Here is a 19,865-nt window from a genome sequence, read left to right as displayed (position 1 = left end):
TGTGAATAACCATACAAATACGCTTGACACTCTCGATGTCATTTATCGTCTCTCGTTAATGTGTTGGTTAACCACACGTGCTCCATTAACAATGATAATTTTCGAAATGCCCATTGTTACTCTTTGTAGTCACTATTAGTGTGTCGGTTAACCACACACACTCCACTAACAAAATCTAAAACATAATGTGCTATTTTATGGATTAAAATAATTTTCACATTTTTCCTAAAGTAACTAAGAGTGAGATTTTATAAAAATAGTTTATTTACTTTATAGAATTATACTTATTAATGGATTATATCATATCAAATCTGTTCGGCTAACGACCCTCCACCATACAAGAGAGTGGTGGATAAAAATGGATACCCAATGACGGTCATTTTATAGGTCACTTCCTTAAACTCCCCTTATAGTATGACTTCGTGAATGAGGTGTACTAGCGATTTGACTTACTTGTCTTATACATATATTATATTAATCTTTTAATTTTATATAGTATTACAATTAAAATTTTGAAATTAATAAAAAAATAATTTAATTTAAAAGTAAATCAATTTTGATTTAATCTTTATATTTTAATTAAACAATTAATTAAATTAATTAAATCCATGTAGATTAAATAATTATTTACAGTTAAACTATTAATAAAATAATTCAGTTTAATCCTAATCCTAATCCTTATAGTTTTTGAAAATAGGCTAGGGTTTATCATGTTTTAATAATTTAAATTTTAAGGCTTTTAAAATAACAAATAAGGAAACAAGGTAAACCCTAAAAGGGTTCCTAAATTTTAGAAAATTAGGCAAAGGGGCTAGGGTTTCTTAAGTCCTTACAAATTTTTAAAATACTAGGGTGGATGCTGGGGTTTCAAGAACCCTAGGGGTTTTTAAAAATTACCTCCTTAAGGTTTAGTTTCTATAAACCCTAATTGTGATATATCCAAATTTGTGCAAGATAAATGAGAACAATGGCTCTGATATCGTGGATGAGTTTTATATGTAACAAAAATCTATTTATGGAGAAAAAACATAAACCCTACGTTCACATGCAACCTATGGATCTATGCCTTCACTATGATTTGCAAACAACTATTGAATATCAAGAACACTAGAACTACATTGTTATTTTCGAAATTACAAAAGAGTTATCAGAAAATTCATACCTTAGTTTATTATTGCAAATAAACTAGCAATCCTTCTTTGTTGGTCTTCAGAAAGCAAGCACCAAAACTCTCGTGCCTCTAATGGCTCACACCCAGACCCTAGCAAATTGGAGGCTAAAGAGGAGAGAGGAGGAGAAGGATAATTTTTGGCTCTATAGCTCTTGAAAGAGTGAATGCCAAAAATCATAATCCAATAGGGTTTATATAGGTGTTAGGAAGGTAGTGGATAAAGTAGGTTCTTCCAAGATAATCCTAATCTCTTAACTTCCTCCTATAGGCATCTAAGGCTCCCTTAATGCCCAAGGAAAACCTTATAATCCCTTTTATAATTCGTCCATCCCTATGGGAGGTTATTGAATTGGTCAATGCTAACTTTTGAACATTGTCACATTTAGTCCATCTACTTTTAAATAATCTAATTAATCCCAAAATTAATTTCAATTAATATTTGATTAGTTCTTAATTAAACAATACTATTTCTAATTAAAATATTATTCTCATAAGACATTAATAAATTATTTATTTTTATTTATAATTAATTTATCAATTGTATAATAAATTAATAAATCAGTCTCTCTCTTCAAAAAAACATTCCAGTCTATTACTAGGTTTGAGGGCAACCCAAAAGAACTTTGATAATAATTCAAGATTATACTAATTTAGTTATTGGTTTAGACACCTAATCCAACAAATATATTGTGGAAAAATAATGTTTCAAAGTAGAAATATTTGTGTTTTTAATTATCAGTTTTTGGTTATATTTGGTATTATGATTGAATTTTGAGTTGAATTATCCAATATTATAAAATGACTGACATAACATAACCTTTGTTTATTTATTCATTTTATAACTTTACTACGCAAGGTACAAGTCACCAGAGCATCCAAACTAGGACAAACCTCACTAGACCTTGAAGCACAATGTGAGACTGCACAACCTACATATTTTATGTAATGATTTTTTTACTGCATGTATATGTGGATACATTGGTTAATAGAAGACTCACATTTGTGTTTTTATCCGTTTTTGTCTCTCTTGTAATGCTTAATCATTTTTAGAGTAGTAACCATTTTAGTATGTTCCATGCATCACACCGTATTTTACCGGTTTCTACGTGAAGTTATTTTTCTCAATATAAAATATGTTATGTTTCTCTCTTTGTAGACGGACGTAACCGGTGACTAGGTTGGAAACAAAAGTAAAAGGAATTATTATGTGATTGGTGTTGACAAATAACCTGATAAAAGTTATATTGATGATGCAAATAGTGGCATAAGTTCGTTTGCTTTGGAATCATTTTATATAATTTAAAAGATGCAACATAAGCATAATGCTCTTATTGTTCCCGGATAATAGTTATTTGGCAATAAGCTCTAATGTTTCCTATCTTTCTCTTACTTTTTTTCCTATCCCTTTATCAAATTTACAACCTTCTCTACAACAGAAGATGTAAAAATTACAAGAGCAATTGGAGGTGCAGGATGTGGAAATATCACAACGCAACTACCAATAAGCTGAATGATAAATTTTTCAATGGTTTAAACAAACAAGCATGTTTTAGAGGGAGTTGTGGAAAGGGTAATTCCCTGATGATTTTAGTCCGTTCACATAAAAAATAGGTCTTGTTAACATAAAAAAATTTAATGGTTTAAATATGACGTAAAAATGTGAAACATACTGAAATTTAGTTCATTTTTTCATTTTATAAATTTATTCTAGTTTTTTTATGTTTTGCATTAACCTTTTTAAGTATCCAATCCCATCAGTTAGTCAAAGATTGGAGTTTCGTACAAACGGTTATGAAAATTGCCTATTTGGATGTGAGGATGACAAGAGAAAGAATGATTAAAAAGAAAAAAATGCAATTCTTTTTTTAAAGGGAGTTATTGATTTTATAATTCCACCAGGTTTGAACCGGATATATTGTTGAATCTGTAAGTTCAACTGGAAAACATGATGATGAATTATTGAACAACATTAACAACAAAACAATGATTCTCAATGGGCTGTTGGAGGGATTAGTCAACCTTTTCCTATGCTAATGAAGATGAATCCATTGGTTTATGTTCTTCATCTCTATGATGTCGTTAATGTCCTTGTTATCACAACTAATGGATCCATTGGCATATTTTTGTTAATTACTCCATCTTCTGAATAAAGTTACAACATTTAACTTGACACTTTGTGTTTGGCTATGTTGTGAAATGTCTAAAATGCCTTTGATATAGATTGAATATACAAATCTTGTAGAGTAAAAGCATTAATAACTTCTTTGTGATGAGAATAACGACAATTAGGTCATGTTAACATAGAAACAATTTTAGGAAAAAGAAATCTTGAGGTATCATGGGACAAGTACATTGTCCATATTGTTAGCCAGATTAAAGTACGTTGCTAGTTATGTAATGATTCAAAAGAAAAATGTGCAACTATTGATTTTTTGTTAGGTGAGACATTTTCTAGGGCAACCACAACTTGAAGCTTGCACTTACAAGGATGGATGTTGTGATTATACATGCTGGTATCACCAGTAATCCGGTCAACTTTACGGTTACAGTTGCTGCAAAAGTTTTCAAGAAAATTCTATGCAAATGGGTTCTGTAAAAGTTAAAGTTTCAAATAATTAACAAACCCAACAATGACACGTCTACCCCATACGAAGCATGAGCATCCTACTAGTTGTAATTAGTTTATGTTTATTAATTGTTTGTTATTTTTTTCGTTACATAATTCTACTAAATTGAATGTTTATCTAAGTGTAAGTAGACTCTAACGTGATCTTCCCCATCATGCCAAATCATCCATCGTTGTGTAGGATAGAGGTGTAGAAAAATATTGTTCATACCTAGATTTAGGAACAGTTAATACTATTAGTCTATGTAACACGGACGAATGCAAAACCTAGTAATTACCCACAATAATACTTAGTTTTATTAAAACTGAAACCGCAAGCGATTATATTTCCAATTATTGAATTCAACCATTTTATACTCACCAATTAATTTTTGTCTTTATATAACAATCATCTACCAACGGGCTTGTAGCCCAGCGGTATTGGGTGGTGCCCTCCCTGTTTGAGGTCGAGGGTTCAAGTCCCGTCGTGGACATAGGTGGAATAGGCGTTGTTAATCATAATCCCCCTTGTTTGACCCTTAGTTACCGTTTGCTAAATTTTCATTCGTATAACCAAAATTAATTATTATCTCCAATTATAATAATAGTATTTCTACTTACAAGAGTAGTGTCTTGAGTCGTCACATGTGGAACCATTAGTTTAATGACCTTAATCCATATTGGAAAAAATGAGTATCCGGAGTTAAAAAGACGACATTAGCCTTCTTATATCCATATTTGAGGCAATCTGTTCTTATATCCATATTTGAGGCAATCTGAAAGCAAACTTGGAGTAATTGTCTGAAATCATTATAAAAATTTGTCAGTTTTATTAGAAACATGATGACAAAAAAATGAATAGTGGTTTTTAAATTGTAATGATATGGATTAATTCTAACTTCTATTTTTTTTTTCCCAAATAATGAAGGGCCCACTAACTCTATTACATGCCCCTCATGTAATCCACTTTGGAGTAACACATCAAAGTTGGTTCATTTTATTAAGTCGGTAATAATCTTAACGATAATTGAAAAATAGTATCATTAATCAGATATAACTTAATATAACTTTTACATCTCGTTGATAAATAAAGTTTCTTATGTACTCTATCTTCCAATAACATCCGACCATTCATTCATCCATAGTTGATGGTAGGTTTTTCTTATCGAGAGAAGTAAATTGATACCTTGTGGGAAGATATAGGGTTAAATGAAAGAAATAACAATGTAATTTTATTGATATTTTTATTATAGCATCCCGATTCATTTCTTCATATTAGGGTATTAAAACATCATACTTTTACTTTTAAATTTCTTATATTATAATATAAATACTTTTACTTTTAAATTTCTTATATTATAATATAAATAATATTGTTAGGTGCATCGTTTAAACCTAAACAAATAATAAAGGGGTACAAAAATTATTGTTTGGTTGCACTTAGGGGTAGTACAGGAAAGCAATGTCAAATCAACATGGAAACGTCCCAAAAATCGATGTTTTTTGGCGCAAGGCGCATACTAGTATGATAGAAAATTAGACGGGGCGGCCCGGGGTGGGGGGGGGGGGGGGGGGGGGGGGGAGGGGGAGGGGGATTTTGATTATTAGAACTAATGTTGAACATAAACTTATATTAAATAAAAATGCAACTAAATAATTTATAAAATAATTAAAAACAATTTCAGTTCCGCAATGACTCTCCTATATAATCATGCAAATAACCATTGAGTTGATTGTGTGAATTGTGTTATGCTTAAACCGATACCGAAAATCATTAACAAACTCTAACAGTTTTCCTATACCAAATTGTTTAATCAAAATACGCTCTTTGAATTAAACCTTATTTTTAAGAACTTAACCAAATAAGCTCTTAATAAATTTAGAAAAGTAGCATTAATAACAATGTAAAAATTCTCAGTAAAGTTCATTACTTCTAATTAGCTCAGAAGCGTAAAAACTTTGTCAATAAGTTTATATTAGAATTAAATTGTACACATAACCAATCTAATATTTGTTACTTATTACCTAAAATTTAAAATTTACGGATTCCAATAACCAGTTAATTAAAGTGATCAAATAACAATTCAAGTGGCCAACACAAATTAATTAAAGATCAAACATATTATTAAACACGAAACTCGTCGAAATAAACATAAATCACAACCAAAAATCAAGCCTAATGATTACTTGCACAAAAAATCGATTCATTACAAAATTAAAATCTAAGTTTGGGAAACACGGTTGTGTTCGACTGCGAGTAAAATCCAGACGTGTTTAAATAATGTACATGCAAAATCGAGATCATTTTTTGGAACACGGGCATGAAGCACAACTCGTGTTTGAGTGACACAAAAATAGTAATCTTTGAAATCTTCAAAAACTAGGAAAATGGGTTTCGGGGAGGAAACACGACTCATGCTTTAGAAGCACGATTGTTCTTGAGCTTCATACAACTAGCCTTCAGAATCCCATTTTATATCAGCATGGTCGAGTTTGGTGGATAGAACAAAACTTGTGTTTTGCATTTTTCGCTTTTCGGGATCAAAACTTCATTCCAAGTTGCTTCCTTCCATTCTCAAGCATCCTCAATTATATTAAGTCCATTAAGCTCTAATGCTCCACTCTTACATCCAAAATCCAGCTCCGCATCAAAATCCTTGAAAAATACATCAAAATAATATATTATATTTGTACACTTTTAATGTATCATTTTGGTAATTGAAATTCAAAACTTCAATACCTTTTTATTAAAGAAATTGTATATTTAATTTTAAAACAAAGAACATAATAATCGTTAAATAATTGCCATTGATGAATCAAATCGATACTTAACATAAATAACATGTTTTGATATGCTCTGAATAAGATGATCAGTTATTACATGGGGTTTGGATTCTCAAGGGATAATTTAACATATTCATATATTAACAAAAGAAGCAATAGCAATAAAGTTGAGATGGCCGAGTTGGTCTAAGGCGCCAGATTAAGGTTCTGGTCCGAAAGGGCGTGGGTTCAAATCCCACTCTCAACAAGTTTCACTTTTAAAGAGTCAAAGGCTTAAATAGTGATTCACTCCATTTTTAGTTAATAATTCTCTTAATTTTTATGATTTTTTTTTTCATTTTAAGGTAATACCGATTAAAGAGCATGGCATGTTAAAATGACTAAAATAACTTTTCATTGATCCGCACATTTTGTTACTCATAAGTATCAAAATTGTCATAATTATACAATAATCCACCTTAAGGTTCGATTTATAAATCGTGAGAAATTTAAGCCATAAATAAGACCGTTGATAGAAAATCTACAAAAAGAAAAGAACCCTTAAAACTTAGGGTGAGTATGGTGCGGTTTTCAGACCAAAGCGAACCGCAAACCGCATGGTGCGGTTTTTACATTTTTAAAACCGTTAGGTGCGGTTTTGCAATGATTCGGTTTTTCGGTTTTTAAATGCGGTTTCGGTTTGTATCGGTTCGGTTTTTAAACTGTGTTAAAATTTTGGTGCAGTTTTTTTTTTTTTTTTTTTTTTTTTTTTTTTTTTTTATGTTTTTTGGTGAAGTTTTTAAAACTGTAAGAACTGAAAACCATGTGCATATAAGCTTGTATTGTGCTGTTTTTTTTTTCAATACATTCATTTTCAGCTCAAAACAAAATTACATAATCAAAAATTGTAAGTCGCTTAAAATACAACTTGTGACCATTTTCACAAACTAATTAATAATTGAAGGTTGGTTGATTTTGACTTAATTTGTTACAAGCTTATTACATGTAATTGATTAGTACGTTTGGCTAACAATAAAACATTTCTTTTGCACCCCATATAGTCTTATACAAACACAAAAATAAACATATAATAAATATATTATCATTTATAACTATTTTAAATAGCATGTATATAATATACATTGATTGATTTATTACTATGCATGTTTGCGGTGCGGTTCCGTTTTGGTGGACCGGTTTTTAGGATAGAAACCACACCGCACCGTTGACCTTCCGTTTTTGCAAAAATTAAATCCGCACCATTGATTTTTGCATATGTTTCGGTTTTTCGGTTGCGGTTTTATCGGTTTTTCTTTAGTCGGTTCGGTTTTTGTTCACCCCTACTTAAAACCTAGAACACTTAGAACTTTCAACGTAATATAATTTTATTGTTGATGAAATTGATACATATGGTACAATGATACTATCCGAGACTGCATAAATATTTTTTTAACATGTATATATAATATTGTATCATATTTTACTTTCTTAAGTTTAGACATATATAAAATAATACCATACATCCCATGGATGTTTAAATGTGTATTTTAGAGCTAATTATTACAACTTGGAGTTGCAATAAAACCTTATGAACAAAAAAAAGTTGCATTACATATGCACTTCCCTTGCCTTTTAGCTTTAATTTCATTTTCGTCTTTTCATTCTAAGGGATATATATCAAATTCTATGAGATTTCAAGGTTGTGTTTGAGGTAGGTCCAAGAGATTGATAACAAAGTTGTGGTGTATGTCTAAATTTATTTAATTATTATTATTATCAATATTTTTTGTGTGTGTGTGGGTGTGGGGGGGGGGGGGGGGGGGAGGGGGGGAGGAGGGGAGGGGAGATGCTACACCTCTCTCCCCGTCGTCAATGGTGGCTTGTGCTACGTGTGATCTATGTAGATAAACAAGAAATGTCATGAGCTATACCAAGGTCCTCCCCTCCCCCCTTCTATCGTTCTCCGATATTTAAGTTAGATGTGAATTGTGTTTTTGTATATAATGAATTAACGATCTTTTTGGTAAATAGTGAGTCTGAGGCTTTCTCTTTGATGATGTCTTACTTTTATAAGCCTCTAGAAGAAGAGTTGGAATGAGCCTTTTACCCGGTCTTATGCAATACTTGGGTAAAACAAGTTGTCCATTTATACCCCTAATGTTTTGTTATTGTAAGTATTTATACCTTGCTTATTTTTCGAGATATGTTTGTGTTGAGTTATTGCCTGATGTATATTTCTATGTACCCGAGGTTATATTTATGATTGGGAAAGTAATGATTTGGATTGTTGTGTGTGGTAATGCAGGTCGGTATTTCCAATGTTGTCGATCCGGGTACAACATTAAGTCCTCCATTGAAATGATAAAAATTGTGCACCAATTTTTGTCATTTGGATTAAATTTGTTGTGGTAATAGAAACATGTCACATGGACGCGTTGCAGTTGCATTAAATGTTGATAGTCGTTGCTTTGTCACATCTGGCTTTTGATTATATTTCTTAATTAATGCTTAGCTGGTCCCTCTTTTTATATATCAAATATTGTTGGTTTAGAACATTCTTCACACCATGTACTCTTGTATTTTTAAAGTTCTTTTTTTGTCGTGGCCATTGACAAGTCATCAATTCATTCCGATGTTGACAAGTAATCTTGGAACGATACGTTTCTGACTACCATTTTCCTGACATATACAACTTTTTGTAGCCCCTTCTCCCGTTTTGATCCTTGAGCCTCAGGTGGGTAAGGTAGGATTTTACTTGAGGTCTCTAGATCTTACCAGAAAATGGAGAAGGATGCAAGAGGTTCTAGATCTACTAGTCTCTTCTTGTATCGCCAAGGCTTCACCTTATTCTTCAAGCTCCAAAACACTCAAGAATGCTCACAAATGGCTCAAAAGCTCATGGAAGGCACTAGGGTTTCATTCTGGTCTTGAGAGAGCATTAAGGAGGCTGATGGAGTGTTATAATGTTCTTTAAATAGGGTACAAGGCCTGCATTTAGGGTTTCCCAAACCCTGACGAACTCGCCGAGTCAGTCCTCTGACTCGTCGAGTAGGTCACTTAACCTGCGACCCAAATCACGCTCCTACTCGTCAAGTCATCCCATCAACTCGACGAGTCACTTCCTGATTTTGAGGTTTTCTTTCCTTTCTAGGTCTTCTGAATTTGGGGTGTTACAACTCTCCCTCACTTAAACTAGACTTCGTCCTCGAAGTCCGCCACTGACGATTACCTTACAATCCACTTACAACTTGCCACTAGTTACGCACTTCGCCCATTCGGTCCAATCCTCGGAGGACCGCTCCGGCTAACAATTATGCAACCTCCCACGGCGTTTCTAATCGTCGGATACCTTGCCTGCTTGGCCCAATCCTTGAAAATATCACCTTCAGAATAATCCGATCATTACTACCCTCGAGTACAACACTCTTACTCAACCGGTAACCCTACCGGTACTTCCTGAGCACTTACACTTGACATACAAGGGGTTCACCCTTTTTCCCTGCGCCGTCATTGGCCTTCCCAAGGTGACTTGCCATAAGCAACAACTTTTCCTAACTCCATCAAGGACAAATCCTCTCCTGAAACTGCAATCTTGGCCACTCCCAGTGCTGGCCATCACACCCTTACCCACTGAATGATTAACTTTCGATGCTCCAAAACTGAAAGCTCCACCCAACATGTGAATCAAATAATCCTTCGAGTAGAAGATACCTCTCTATAATGGTTAAGACTCAGACAAGAGCTACGTCACAGAGTCAAATCAATTACTCTGAGATTATTTAATCCCGCCGTGAGTGACTTAGCATCTCCTGATAAGCTCACTGCTCTACGCACAAAATCCCTTATCATTACTCCTGCCTGAAGTCCTACTGACTCTCATCCGCCTTCCATATAAACTGAGACCACCCTGGTCCCAACTGATCTATTACCCGAAATACCGGTCCCCTACCGATTACCGAACGCAAGAACAATCCCTTAGTCGCTGTCAGCGACTTCTGAAGGTACTACGACTACCTAAACTGCTCTACCAACCTAGCCACTCTGGCTCTAGAAAATCTGGGATCCTTGATCCCCTACCTTAACCCTAAGGGCTCTACCAAGTCCCACTTGCTGCTATAAGTACACGGGTCTCACCCAAACTATTCTTCGGAGCGGCCTCTCCCACAGGTCTCACCTATCCAGGGCTATGTAGGCCCACTCTTCCTCTAATCTCAACTTGCTATTCATTCCTGATTCTTATCATGCTAATTCTGAGATATGGGCCCCCGCCTACACTCCACGAACTAGGAGATACGGGTCCTCGCCCACAATCCGCTAACTAGGCTATTACTGAATGCTACGGCCTACTCGCAGTCTCATAACACTTGCCTCACTGATTCACTGCTGGGGAATGCTGCGACTATCTCGCAGTCTTATATCCTAACTAAACTTGTGTGCCTTTCCGGAAGATCTCCGACCTGGTTTCCCAACCCATACTTGCACTTACTTCTTCCCTGGGCCACTCGGGTGGCTCTCCCCCACTTCGATTCATCTAGCTCCTCACAACTCACAACTTGGAAGGAACTTCCAATTTTCTTATCATCCTCTGGCCACCATGTTGCCAATCCACGCTTACCATTTCTGGTGATCTAATCGACCAAGTCCCCAAACGGTTCCTCCCCCAGAAAAACTAGCGAGACACTACCGAGTCCCACTCATGCATGCTACAATTACTGCATCCTAAGTAACCTGCTCAAAAAAGGGAACAACCTCTAATTACCATTCTAAAATCCAGGGTATGCAGATGGCATATAACTCAAGCACAAGCAGGACACAAATTTAGAAATACCTTTACCAACACCGATGCAGAACCATAACAATAAAATCATAACATAAGCTGACAAAGAAAAGTAAGATACGTACTTGACACATCGGGGGCTGCTCGCACCTCCTCCAAAACCAACTGGTATGCCCTACTTCTCACCGCAAGCACCTCTGCCCGGCCCTGACGGCCGTCGGTGATCCTCAAAGTTGCAGGGGTAGGTGCCATCACCTGTCCTTGCTTAAAGCAAACTTGAACATTAGGCCTTCTTGTGGCCCCTTTGACTGCAATGGAAACATATCGGGTCTGATCCCTGGGTGGTGGTAGCGGTACAATCCCTGCTAAAATGACCGATCCGGCCGCACTTGAAGCAACCTGAATCACCACCGCTGCGCTCCTATAGGCACCATCGTGCGTCCTGCCGCACTTGCCACAGCGACCCCAGTCCTGATGACCTCTCGATCTAGAATCTGATGTCTTGGGCCTCTTGCCCGAACCCATAGATACTTGAACCTTTGCTAGCTTCCTCTTCTTTTTTGTCTCAAAATCAGTCTCTCTTTCTCTGGCCCGAGCGATCATGTCTTCCAGCGTCTTGCAACTGGACCGACTCACGAACTGACTGATATCACTCCTCAACATCTCGTGGTACCTAGCCTTCTTCATCTCTTCGTCTGCCACATACTACGGAACCAGAAGGGCTCCCTCCCTGAACTTGGCGGTGATCTCCGCCACTGTCTCTGTGGTCTGCCGTAGATCTTGGAACTCCCTAGCTAACTGTTGCACCTCAATCACCGGTGCAAACTCGGCCTTGAACCTGGCCGAGAAATTGCTCCATGTCATCGCGTCCAATGTGGCATCATCCCCAATAGCATGACCAACCTCCTCCCACTAATCATGTGCTCTGTCCTTCAGGAGACAGGAGGTGAGTCGAACCTTGTCCCCTTCGGGACATCGGCTAGAACGAAAAGCGTTGACGACATCAGCCAACCATCTGCTACTAGCAATGGGATCTCTAGCCCCATGGTAATCTGGAGCTCCACAAGCTCTGAACTCTCGAAATGTCAGCAAACGCACTCCCATCATGGTCATCATCTCAATGCGGAAGGCTCCCAGCCTCTCATCCAAAATCTCCAGTATGCCCTCCTTGACCGTGCCAAAGATCACAGGAGTCTGGTCTATAATGTTGCACATAATCTCAGCTGATACAAACTCCCTTATCCACTCCTCGAGCTGCTCGGTTCCTGAACCCGAGCTTGATCCCTCTCCGGCGCCTGATCCGCCCACCGGTCTCTCACGCAATGTCACCATGCTGAAAACATGCCATAACAACCATCAGAATACACATCACTACAGAGGGATCACACACACGAACTACAAGTTCTCTGGTTTTATCTGGACCCTTCTTGAGTCGAGTACAGATCCTCTGCTTTCAGTAGTATGGGCCCCTACTACCTTCCACATCTATCCGTACTTTCCTCAAGAATTGCTTCGACTACACCAACTCCCTTTCACTGCTACTAACACTGCTCCCAACACTACTCTCATCCTAGGCTTGCCCTAGGGTATCCTCTAACTCATTCCGTCCTCAGCTACTGAAGGAATTCCCAATAATGTCAACTAGCTACCTCATGAATATAGCCACATACAACAGAGATCAGATAATCCTTTGAGTAAAAGACTCATCCCTAGAACGGTCGGACTCGGACAAGAGCTGCGCAATAGGTTCAATTCTTGTCACTCTGAGATTATCCAGCTTGTGCCACATGTGGCTTATCATATTCACTTAATAGCTAGCTCGCATTACTAAAAGTCCCATAAGCACAAAGCAAGCAACATTCAGACAATGGGGGAAAACTAACCACATAATCCAATCAAACTGTCTTATCCCCTATTCAGGAATCTATACTAGCATGCAACTCATAAGGCTCATACACATATAACAGACACATAAGGCATCCTCCTAGATCCTTAGTCCTAATCTAGCATGCATATCTCATAATCATATCATAACATAAACTTGTATGGGTAATTTGGGAGAACTTACTTGAGCTCGGTTGATTGCATGCACCACACCTTTTTCTGTTTTCAAAGTTCTTTTCACTTTTCAAGGTTCTTTTCTTTTCTAAAAGTTCTTTTCCTTTTTCCCGAAATCTTTTATAAAAATGATTCTCTTTTGAAAATTATCATACCAAGTCCTCAATTTAAGTCCGGACACACACAAGAGTGTACCCGAATCCCTCAAACCAAGGCTCTGATACCAACTTGCAACATCCCCAAAATCATGACCAATTTAAAAAAAAAACATTAATAAAACCATAAGTATTAAGTCATTTCAACCATAACTAAAGGATTATATAACACAACAAAGTATCATTTCAAAACACTTGTTCGTTTTATCAGAGTAAACATCCCAGGCTAAAACTCCTTTGGTGTGTGTGCCATGCGATCACCCTGAGCTCTTCCCTCCGCTATCGGATGTACCTGAAACCAAAACTGAAAACCGTAAGCATGAAGCTTAGTGAGTTCCCCAACCTACCACATACCATATTTACATAACTATGAACACATAACCATGTACTAGGCCCCCGCCCGCTGTATCGGGCCCCACCTGGCATCGAGCCCCGCTCGGTATACAAATCTGTCTCTCTTAGGCCACACCTACCTCCGGGCCTCGCCCACTACACACATACATACAATCAAATAACATACTAATAAACAAACACTCTCTAACTATTTCCTGATCTAAGGCCTCGCCTAACTAGGGCCTCGCCCCTGTCCTGCTACTGAAGTTGTGGAACCCGTCCATACTCCTGATAATAGTGAGATACGGGACCTCGCCCACACTCACTCCCTTCCTGTCACGGGCCTCACCCTACTATGCTAATTTTGAGATATGGAACCCCATCCATACTCAGCTAGTGGTGAGATATGGGACCTCGCCCACACTCACCTTCCTACCAGGCACATACAAATATCACAGAGACAACAAGTATAATCTAACATACAACATAAGAATCTTCCTCGAGATTGCCTTGGCATCGAGCCCCCGGCCAGGAGACATACTATCTTCTAACATACTACAGGCTTACCCCAACATCGGACCCCCGGTCCTAAACCTATCATACCTACTCATGCAAGAATCACAAAGACCTCTAGCATTCTAACCTTCCTCGGGCCTCGCCCACCATTAGGTCAAAACCCGGAACGTATACAATAAGTGCCTAGGGCTAACCCCTGGGTCTTCCTACTATACATAAACATAAACATAATGGGCTGGCATTGGTGCCTTAGACCCATACAAAAAGTGAGGAGACTCAACTTGCACTACTAAAGACTAGTTGAACACTTCTGACTACTATCAGGCGACTCCTAAACTGCTGATCCTTCGGCTACCCGAACTGTTAATACCCAAAATAACATTTAGACAACAATACCCTCAAAAGTCAAACCAGGTCAAGCTTGGTCAAAGTCAACGCTCTGAGTTGACTTCAACTCGTCGAGTTGACTCATCAACTCGTCGAGTCCCACAATTCAAAGGTTACTTCTGGACTTCGATCCTACTCGTCGATTTCTCCTTGAACTCGTCGAGTATGCCTTCAACACATTAGGACCCTTCTTCATCTGACTCACCGAGTTCTCCTTTGAACTCGTCGAGTCCACCTTCATAAATTATGGAGATTGCCTTGGACTCGCCGAGTTCCTCCTTGAACTCGTCGAGTATGATGATCTTCAGGTCCACTATTAACCTAGACTAACTGAGTCCCTTACTAATCCAACTAATACCTGCTAGCAGAAGGGTTTTAGGCAGGGAAACAGCCTGACTCGTCGAGTCATATGAGTGACTTGTCGAGTCCCTCTTTATCCCAAACTATTTAATCGATTTCTGAGGGTCTTAAAGCATCCAAAACATAGATCTAGACCCAACCACCTCATAACCATGCAAAGCTACCGCCTTTTTCCTCTGCTCATGGCCTTTTGAGCTAAAAAGGCCAAAAGAACACTTCTTATGCTTGCATGGGGATTCCTATGGCATAAAGCTTACACCTTTATCCCATAACAACCCTTAATGGTGCTAGATCTAAAAACATAAGCCCTTGGGACGTCCATTCCTCTCATGCTAGGGTTCTAGGACAAAAAAAACCCCCAAAATTGACAAAGAAGAGATCTAAGTGCATAATGATCAAGGTTGAAGCTTTCTTACCAGAAAATGGAGAAGGATGCAAGAGGTCTCTGGATCTACTAGTCTCTGCTTGTATCCCAAGGTTTCACCTTATTCTTCAAGCTCCAAAACACTCAAGAATGCTCACAAATGGCTCACAAGCTCATGGAAGGCACTAGGGTTTCGTTCTGGTCTTGAGAGAGCAATAAAGAGGCTGATGGAGTGTTATAATGTTCTTTAAATAGGGTACAAGGCCCGTATTTAGGGTTTCCCAAACCCTGACCAACTCGCCGAGTCAGTCCTTTGACTCGTCGAGTAGGTCACTTAACCCACGACCCAAATCATGCTCCTACTCATCGAGTCATCCCATCAACTCGACAAGTCACTTCTTGATTTGGAGGTTTTCTTTCCTTTCTAGGTCTTCTGAATTCGGGGGTGTTACATTACGTATCTAGTGAGACTAAACCTCGGGATATTATTGTTCGGGTCTGGAGTTTTTTTCTTTGGACCAAATTCTTATTCCTGGCAATGTTTCTATGGAAGGCAATTTTTCCTATCTATTACCTAGTCTTGAAGGAAATGTTAATATTGGTTTGGTTTCTACTTCTGGTTAAGGCATAGCACCTGGTTCTGCTAAGTTTTCAAATAATTTAAGTGGTAAACGCAAACTCATGTCTTTAATGGACTAATTCTAGTGATTTAGTTCATGAGTTGGTTGGTGAATCTTCGAGACCACTGAAAACACATAGTTTGGCTAGACTTCGAAATCCTATCGGTTCGTTCTCTAGTGGTATGATTTTTTTTTTTAAATATATTTTCACCATAATAGTTGTTGGTTTGTCTTCATCATATATACTTGTCACGGGATCTTGTAATTGTTGTGAAATGTTGAGGGAAGAGTTGAATGAAGCACATCGTGTTATCAGTCAGGTGGAGAATATATATTTTGTCTATTGTGAATGAGAAGTAATTAGGGTTATATGAGGGTTTGTTGTGTTTGTCAGATTGGTATCTATCAGCTGAGGTGAATCTAAAAGCGGTGGATAGTATGAAATTGGCTAGTGAAAAAGTATTATGTGACGTCAGGAAGCGGCATGTTGTTTGTTTTGGTCAAAAATTAACAAACTAATTTCATAGCCAAATTAGTTAGGGCGGTGTGATGTTTGAAATAAGGTAAGTGAAAGTAAGGTGCTTAAGATCTTGAAATGTGATGAAGATCTTGGTTGTGCCCAAGATGTTGGGAAGAAAATAGTTAAGTTCAGAGAACTGTTTATTAGAAGTGTGTTACTTTGTAATGAAATTAAATATTTTTAGGAAAAAATAGTGTTAAAGTGATTCAACAAGTGAATTTGTGTAATAAAGCTTAAGATACTAAAAAATGTACTAAGATACCACAAAGTATCTTGATAATTTTGATAATGAAAACATGTTAACAATGTAGCAAATAATGAAATAAGTGGATGTCGATCAAAAGACAATAGGTAAATCAAAATAAATGCAAGAACCCAGAGAATTAGGAAGAAAGCCCTTAAATCTTTTGGATCTCTGGCATAAAAACCTCAGGAGATGATGAAATCACCTACCTTTGAACTTACATTAAATCGAAAAAAAATTATAAGTGCTAGATGATCTTAAAAATGATGTAAATGTGCTTAAATGTCAAGTGAGCCGGTTAGAAAGTGGAAATCAAAGTGTGTGTGAATGTCGACCAACTAATCTTTATATATATATCAATAACAACTAAAATTCCAATATTTTTGGGATCTTCCTTGATATTTGCTTGATTCGGCTTTTATGAAGGTCACGATTATCAAGGTTTTCCTCCCGTTCATTTAGGTAATCTCTTTCCACATTCACTCGTTTTATTCTCTTATTTTTTTTACCATGGGTAAGAAAATCGTTCTGGATAGGGCTAGATCAGAGAAACCTAGAGGATTTCATATATTTAGGGTTATTACCTGGTATGAGAGTGAAGCCAGTAGTTTTTTCAATGTCGATATCGATTCACTTCGATCATCATGCAATTTTCCACATGGCACTATTTTTAGAGTTCTTGGGTTAAATTTGAGGGAAGACTTTCTTTCTTCGTCTTGGGTTTGTTTCTATGAGTTTCCTTTTACCATCAGTCGTTCATTCCTTTTCCCTTCATTGATTTCATAATTTTTCAAGTCACGAAACTTGCTTATGCCCAAGTCACGACAGCCGCTTCGTGTATTTTGTTATGGATTTATCATCTCAATGAGTCTGAGGTTTAGATTTTGGATTGTCTGAAATAGCGAGTGTCTATAATCTCTAAACTTTTGGTTATTCTTGTGTGGTTCTCAAAGTGAAGACTAGTAAATCTTATCTATTCTTAAAAAGTCCTCCTACATATCATGACTGGAAATGGAGATACTATTTTTTTTTTGTTAAGACTAGTTCTCTTGGCTAATATCTTTCTTCTCAAGATTGGCTGATTGAGGGTAGGGATTCTATATTTTGGGTCTCTTTCGTTTATATTTTCCTTCAATGCTAACCTTGATCTTTTATTCCGGGTAGTTCCAAGGTTTGATGAGCTCCGTCCTCCCCAAGAGGTTACCGAAGCAAAGATCCAAGAATTTCTAAAACTTCCAGCAGAAAAAAGAAGTTTTGGGGTGGTAGCTGATTGTCTTTATGAAGATCTTAGTTCATGCATGGCAGTTAATGATTCTGATCATGTCTATAGGTAAATCCTTATTTTTATCTTAACAATCTTCAGATGGGCTGATGGAATTCTTTGTATTTAGGCCCAATATTAACTCGATCAGGTGTTGTTCTTAGCTCTTCTTTCAATGTTGATGATTTTTTGTCTTCGAAGATCAAAATCCGATCAACATATTCAGTTATCTCAAAAAACCTCTCACTGTGTGTGAAGAAGAAGAAGAAGCAGAAGATGCCTGAATTCATGAAATCTAAAACAGTTCAAACAACACTAGCAGTAGCAGATGCGCTTTCCTTTTACTGTGCGATTACAATAGTAGCACTCATGCTCACCGGTGCTTTTAGAGATGATCAGAATTTCAGTTATTCTCTCAGCACCACCGCCGGAGGAGGAGGAAACAGGCTGCCGGTGCTGAACCGCCGGCCATGTGATGAGATATACGTGGTCGGAGAAGGAGAAACTCTTCACACCATAAGCAATAAGTGTGGAGACCCGTTTATTGTGGAAAAAAACCCTCATATCCATGATCCCGATGATGTTTTCCCTGGCCTCGTCATCAAGATCACCCCTTCTTCTTCTTCTTATGTAACAGATGTGGAGAATTGATCAATGATAACATATATACTAGTTCTTATTATCTTTTTTTTTTTTTTTTTGTCTTTATGTAAATATGATATTTAGCTTCGAAATTATGGTTTCGCATATACTTTTTTTATAGTTAATAATCATTAAAAAGATGATTAAAACCATTTATACTCTTAGCTTTGTAAGTTTTAATTGTAGGTAGCTTTCGTGTATGTGGGCATAAACCGTAGTCACGGTCATGTATGTGGGCATAAACCGTAGTCACAATATGCCGAAACATGTTCACACAATCTATACACGGGCAACATGTTTTGCCTTCATCATCGACATGGTTCTTGGCGATCTCTATGAAGCTGTTAAGCCCTTTTATGAACTCTGGGCACCTTCGATTTTGCAACGTAATCCAACTCTTATCAATAGTCATAACTGTTTCATTATTAGAAATTAGAATGTATGCATATTATAGCATTTATCTATTATAGCATTCTACTTCTTCATATATATATATATATATATATATATATATATATATATATATATATATATCCCTAATAAATAAAGAACTTTTTACCACTTGTCAAATTCTTATGCAATTAGACATATGACATTTTCTTGATTTTTTGATTTGTCTAATATTCCACTTGTCAATTTATTATAATGCCACCTAAGCAATAGATAATGCAGATGCATATTCTTGAATGAAAACACACGTATATATAATGCAATTATTATTTCCTAAATTTTAGTCCATATATAAATCAAAGATACGTTTGAGTTATTTGAAAACTTTGGTCAATATGCTATTTTATTTTGTTAAAATGGCACAAGTATCAATTTTGTAAAATTTGTTTTTTTGGATTTCAACCCTATTTTTCCCCATTAAGTGATTTAATGTGAAATACTTTTTTTTTAGTTTCTTTATTAAGTCATTGTGTTTTGCGTTACATCAAAAAGAAATACTTTCTTTATTAGTATGTTGCTGACTGATATGTTTGAATTGTCCTCCATGTTAACATGATCATGAAGCTCCAATATAAGATCTTGCTGATTTGCTGACTAATATGTTTGAATTGTCCTCCATATTATAAAACATACATTCGT

At 36.7% G+C, this 19,865-nt stretch overlaps 1 protein-coding gene and 1 non-coding gene across 3 annotated transcripts; both read left to right on the top strand.

Moving 5' to 3' along the window:
• Positions 1 to 6,726: 6,726 nt before the first annotated feature.
• Positions 6,727 to 6,807, top strand: TRNAL-AAG (transfer RNA leucine (anticodon AAG)). Its single transcript has one exon. It is a non-coding gene; the product is annotated as a tRNA-Leu (tRNA).
• A 10,401-nt stretch (positions 6,808 to 17,208) lies between these two features.
• On the top strand, positions 17,209 to 18,828 carry LOC111892582 (uncharacterized). Of its 2 annotated transcripts, none has more exons than XM_052764059.1 (3): positions 17,209 to 17,335; positions 18,038 to 18,203; positions 18,265 to 18,828. In XM_052764059.1, exons 2-3 carry the CDS (start codon positions 18,152 to 18,154, stop codon positions 18,783 to 18,785), a joined length of 573 nt encoding a protein of 190 aa, XP_052620019.1. In that variant the 5' UTR covers positions 17,209 to 17,335; positions 18,038 to 18,151; the 3' UTR covers positions 18,786 to 18,828. The 2 variants fall into 2 exon arrangements, with proteins under 2 accessions (XP_052620019.1, XP_052620018.1); XM_052764058.1 differs by lacking the exon at positions 17,209 to 17,335 and adding an exon at positions 17,408 to 17,961.
• The last annotated feature ends 1,037 nt before the right edge of the window (positions 18,829 to 19,865 follow it).

Source organism: Lactuca sativa, chromosome 5, assembly GCF_002870075.4.
Source record: "Lactuca sativa cultivar Salinas chromosome 5, Lsat_Salinas_v11, whole genome shotgun sequence".
Lineage (NCBI taxonomy): Eukaryota > Viridiplantae > Streptophyta > Magnoliopsida > Asterales > Asteraceae > Lactuca > Lactuca sativa.
This window is presented reverse-complemented; position numbering and strand designations above follow the sequence as displayed.

Bases quoted from the DNA above. Each gene is read 5' to 3' on its own strand.
- LOC111892582 (XM_052764059.1), top strand. From the start codon at position 18,152: ATGAAGATCTTAGTTCATGCATGGCAGTTAATGATTCTGATCATGTCT. The intron at 18,204-18,264 runs GTAAATCCTTAT...CTTTGTATTTAG, and splicing joins GATTCTGATCATGTCTATAG to GCCCAATATTAACTCGATCA.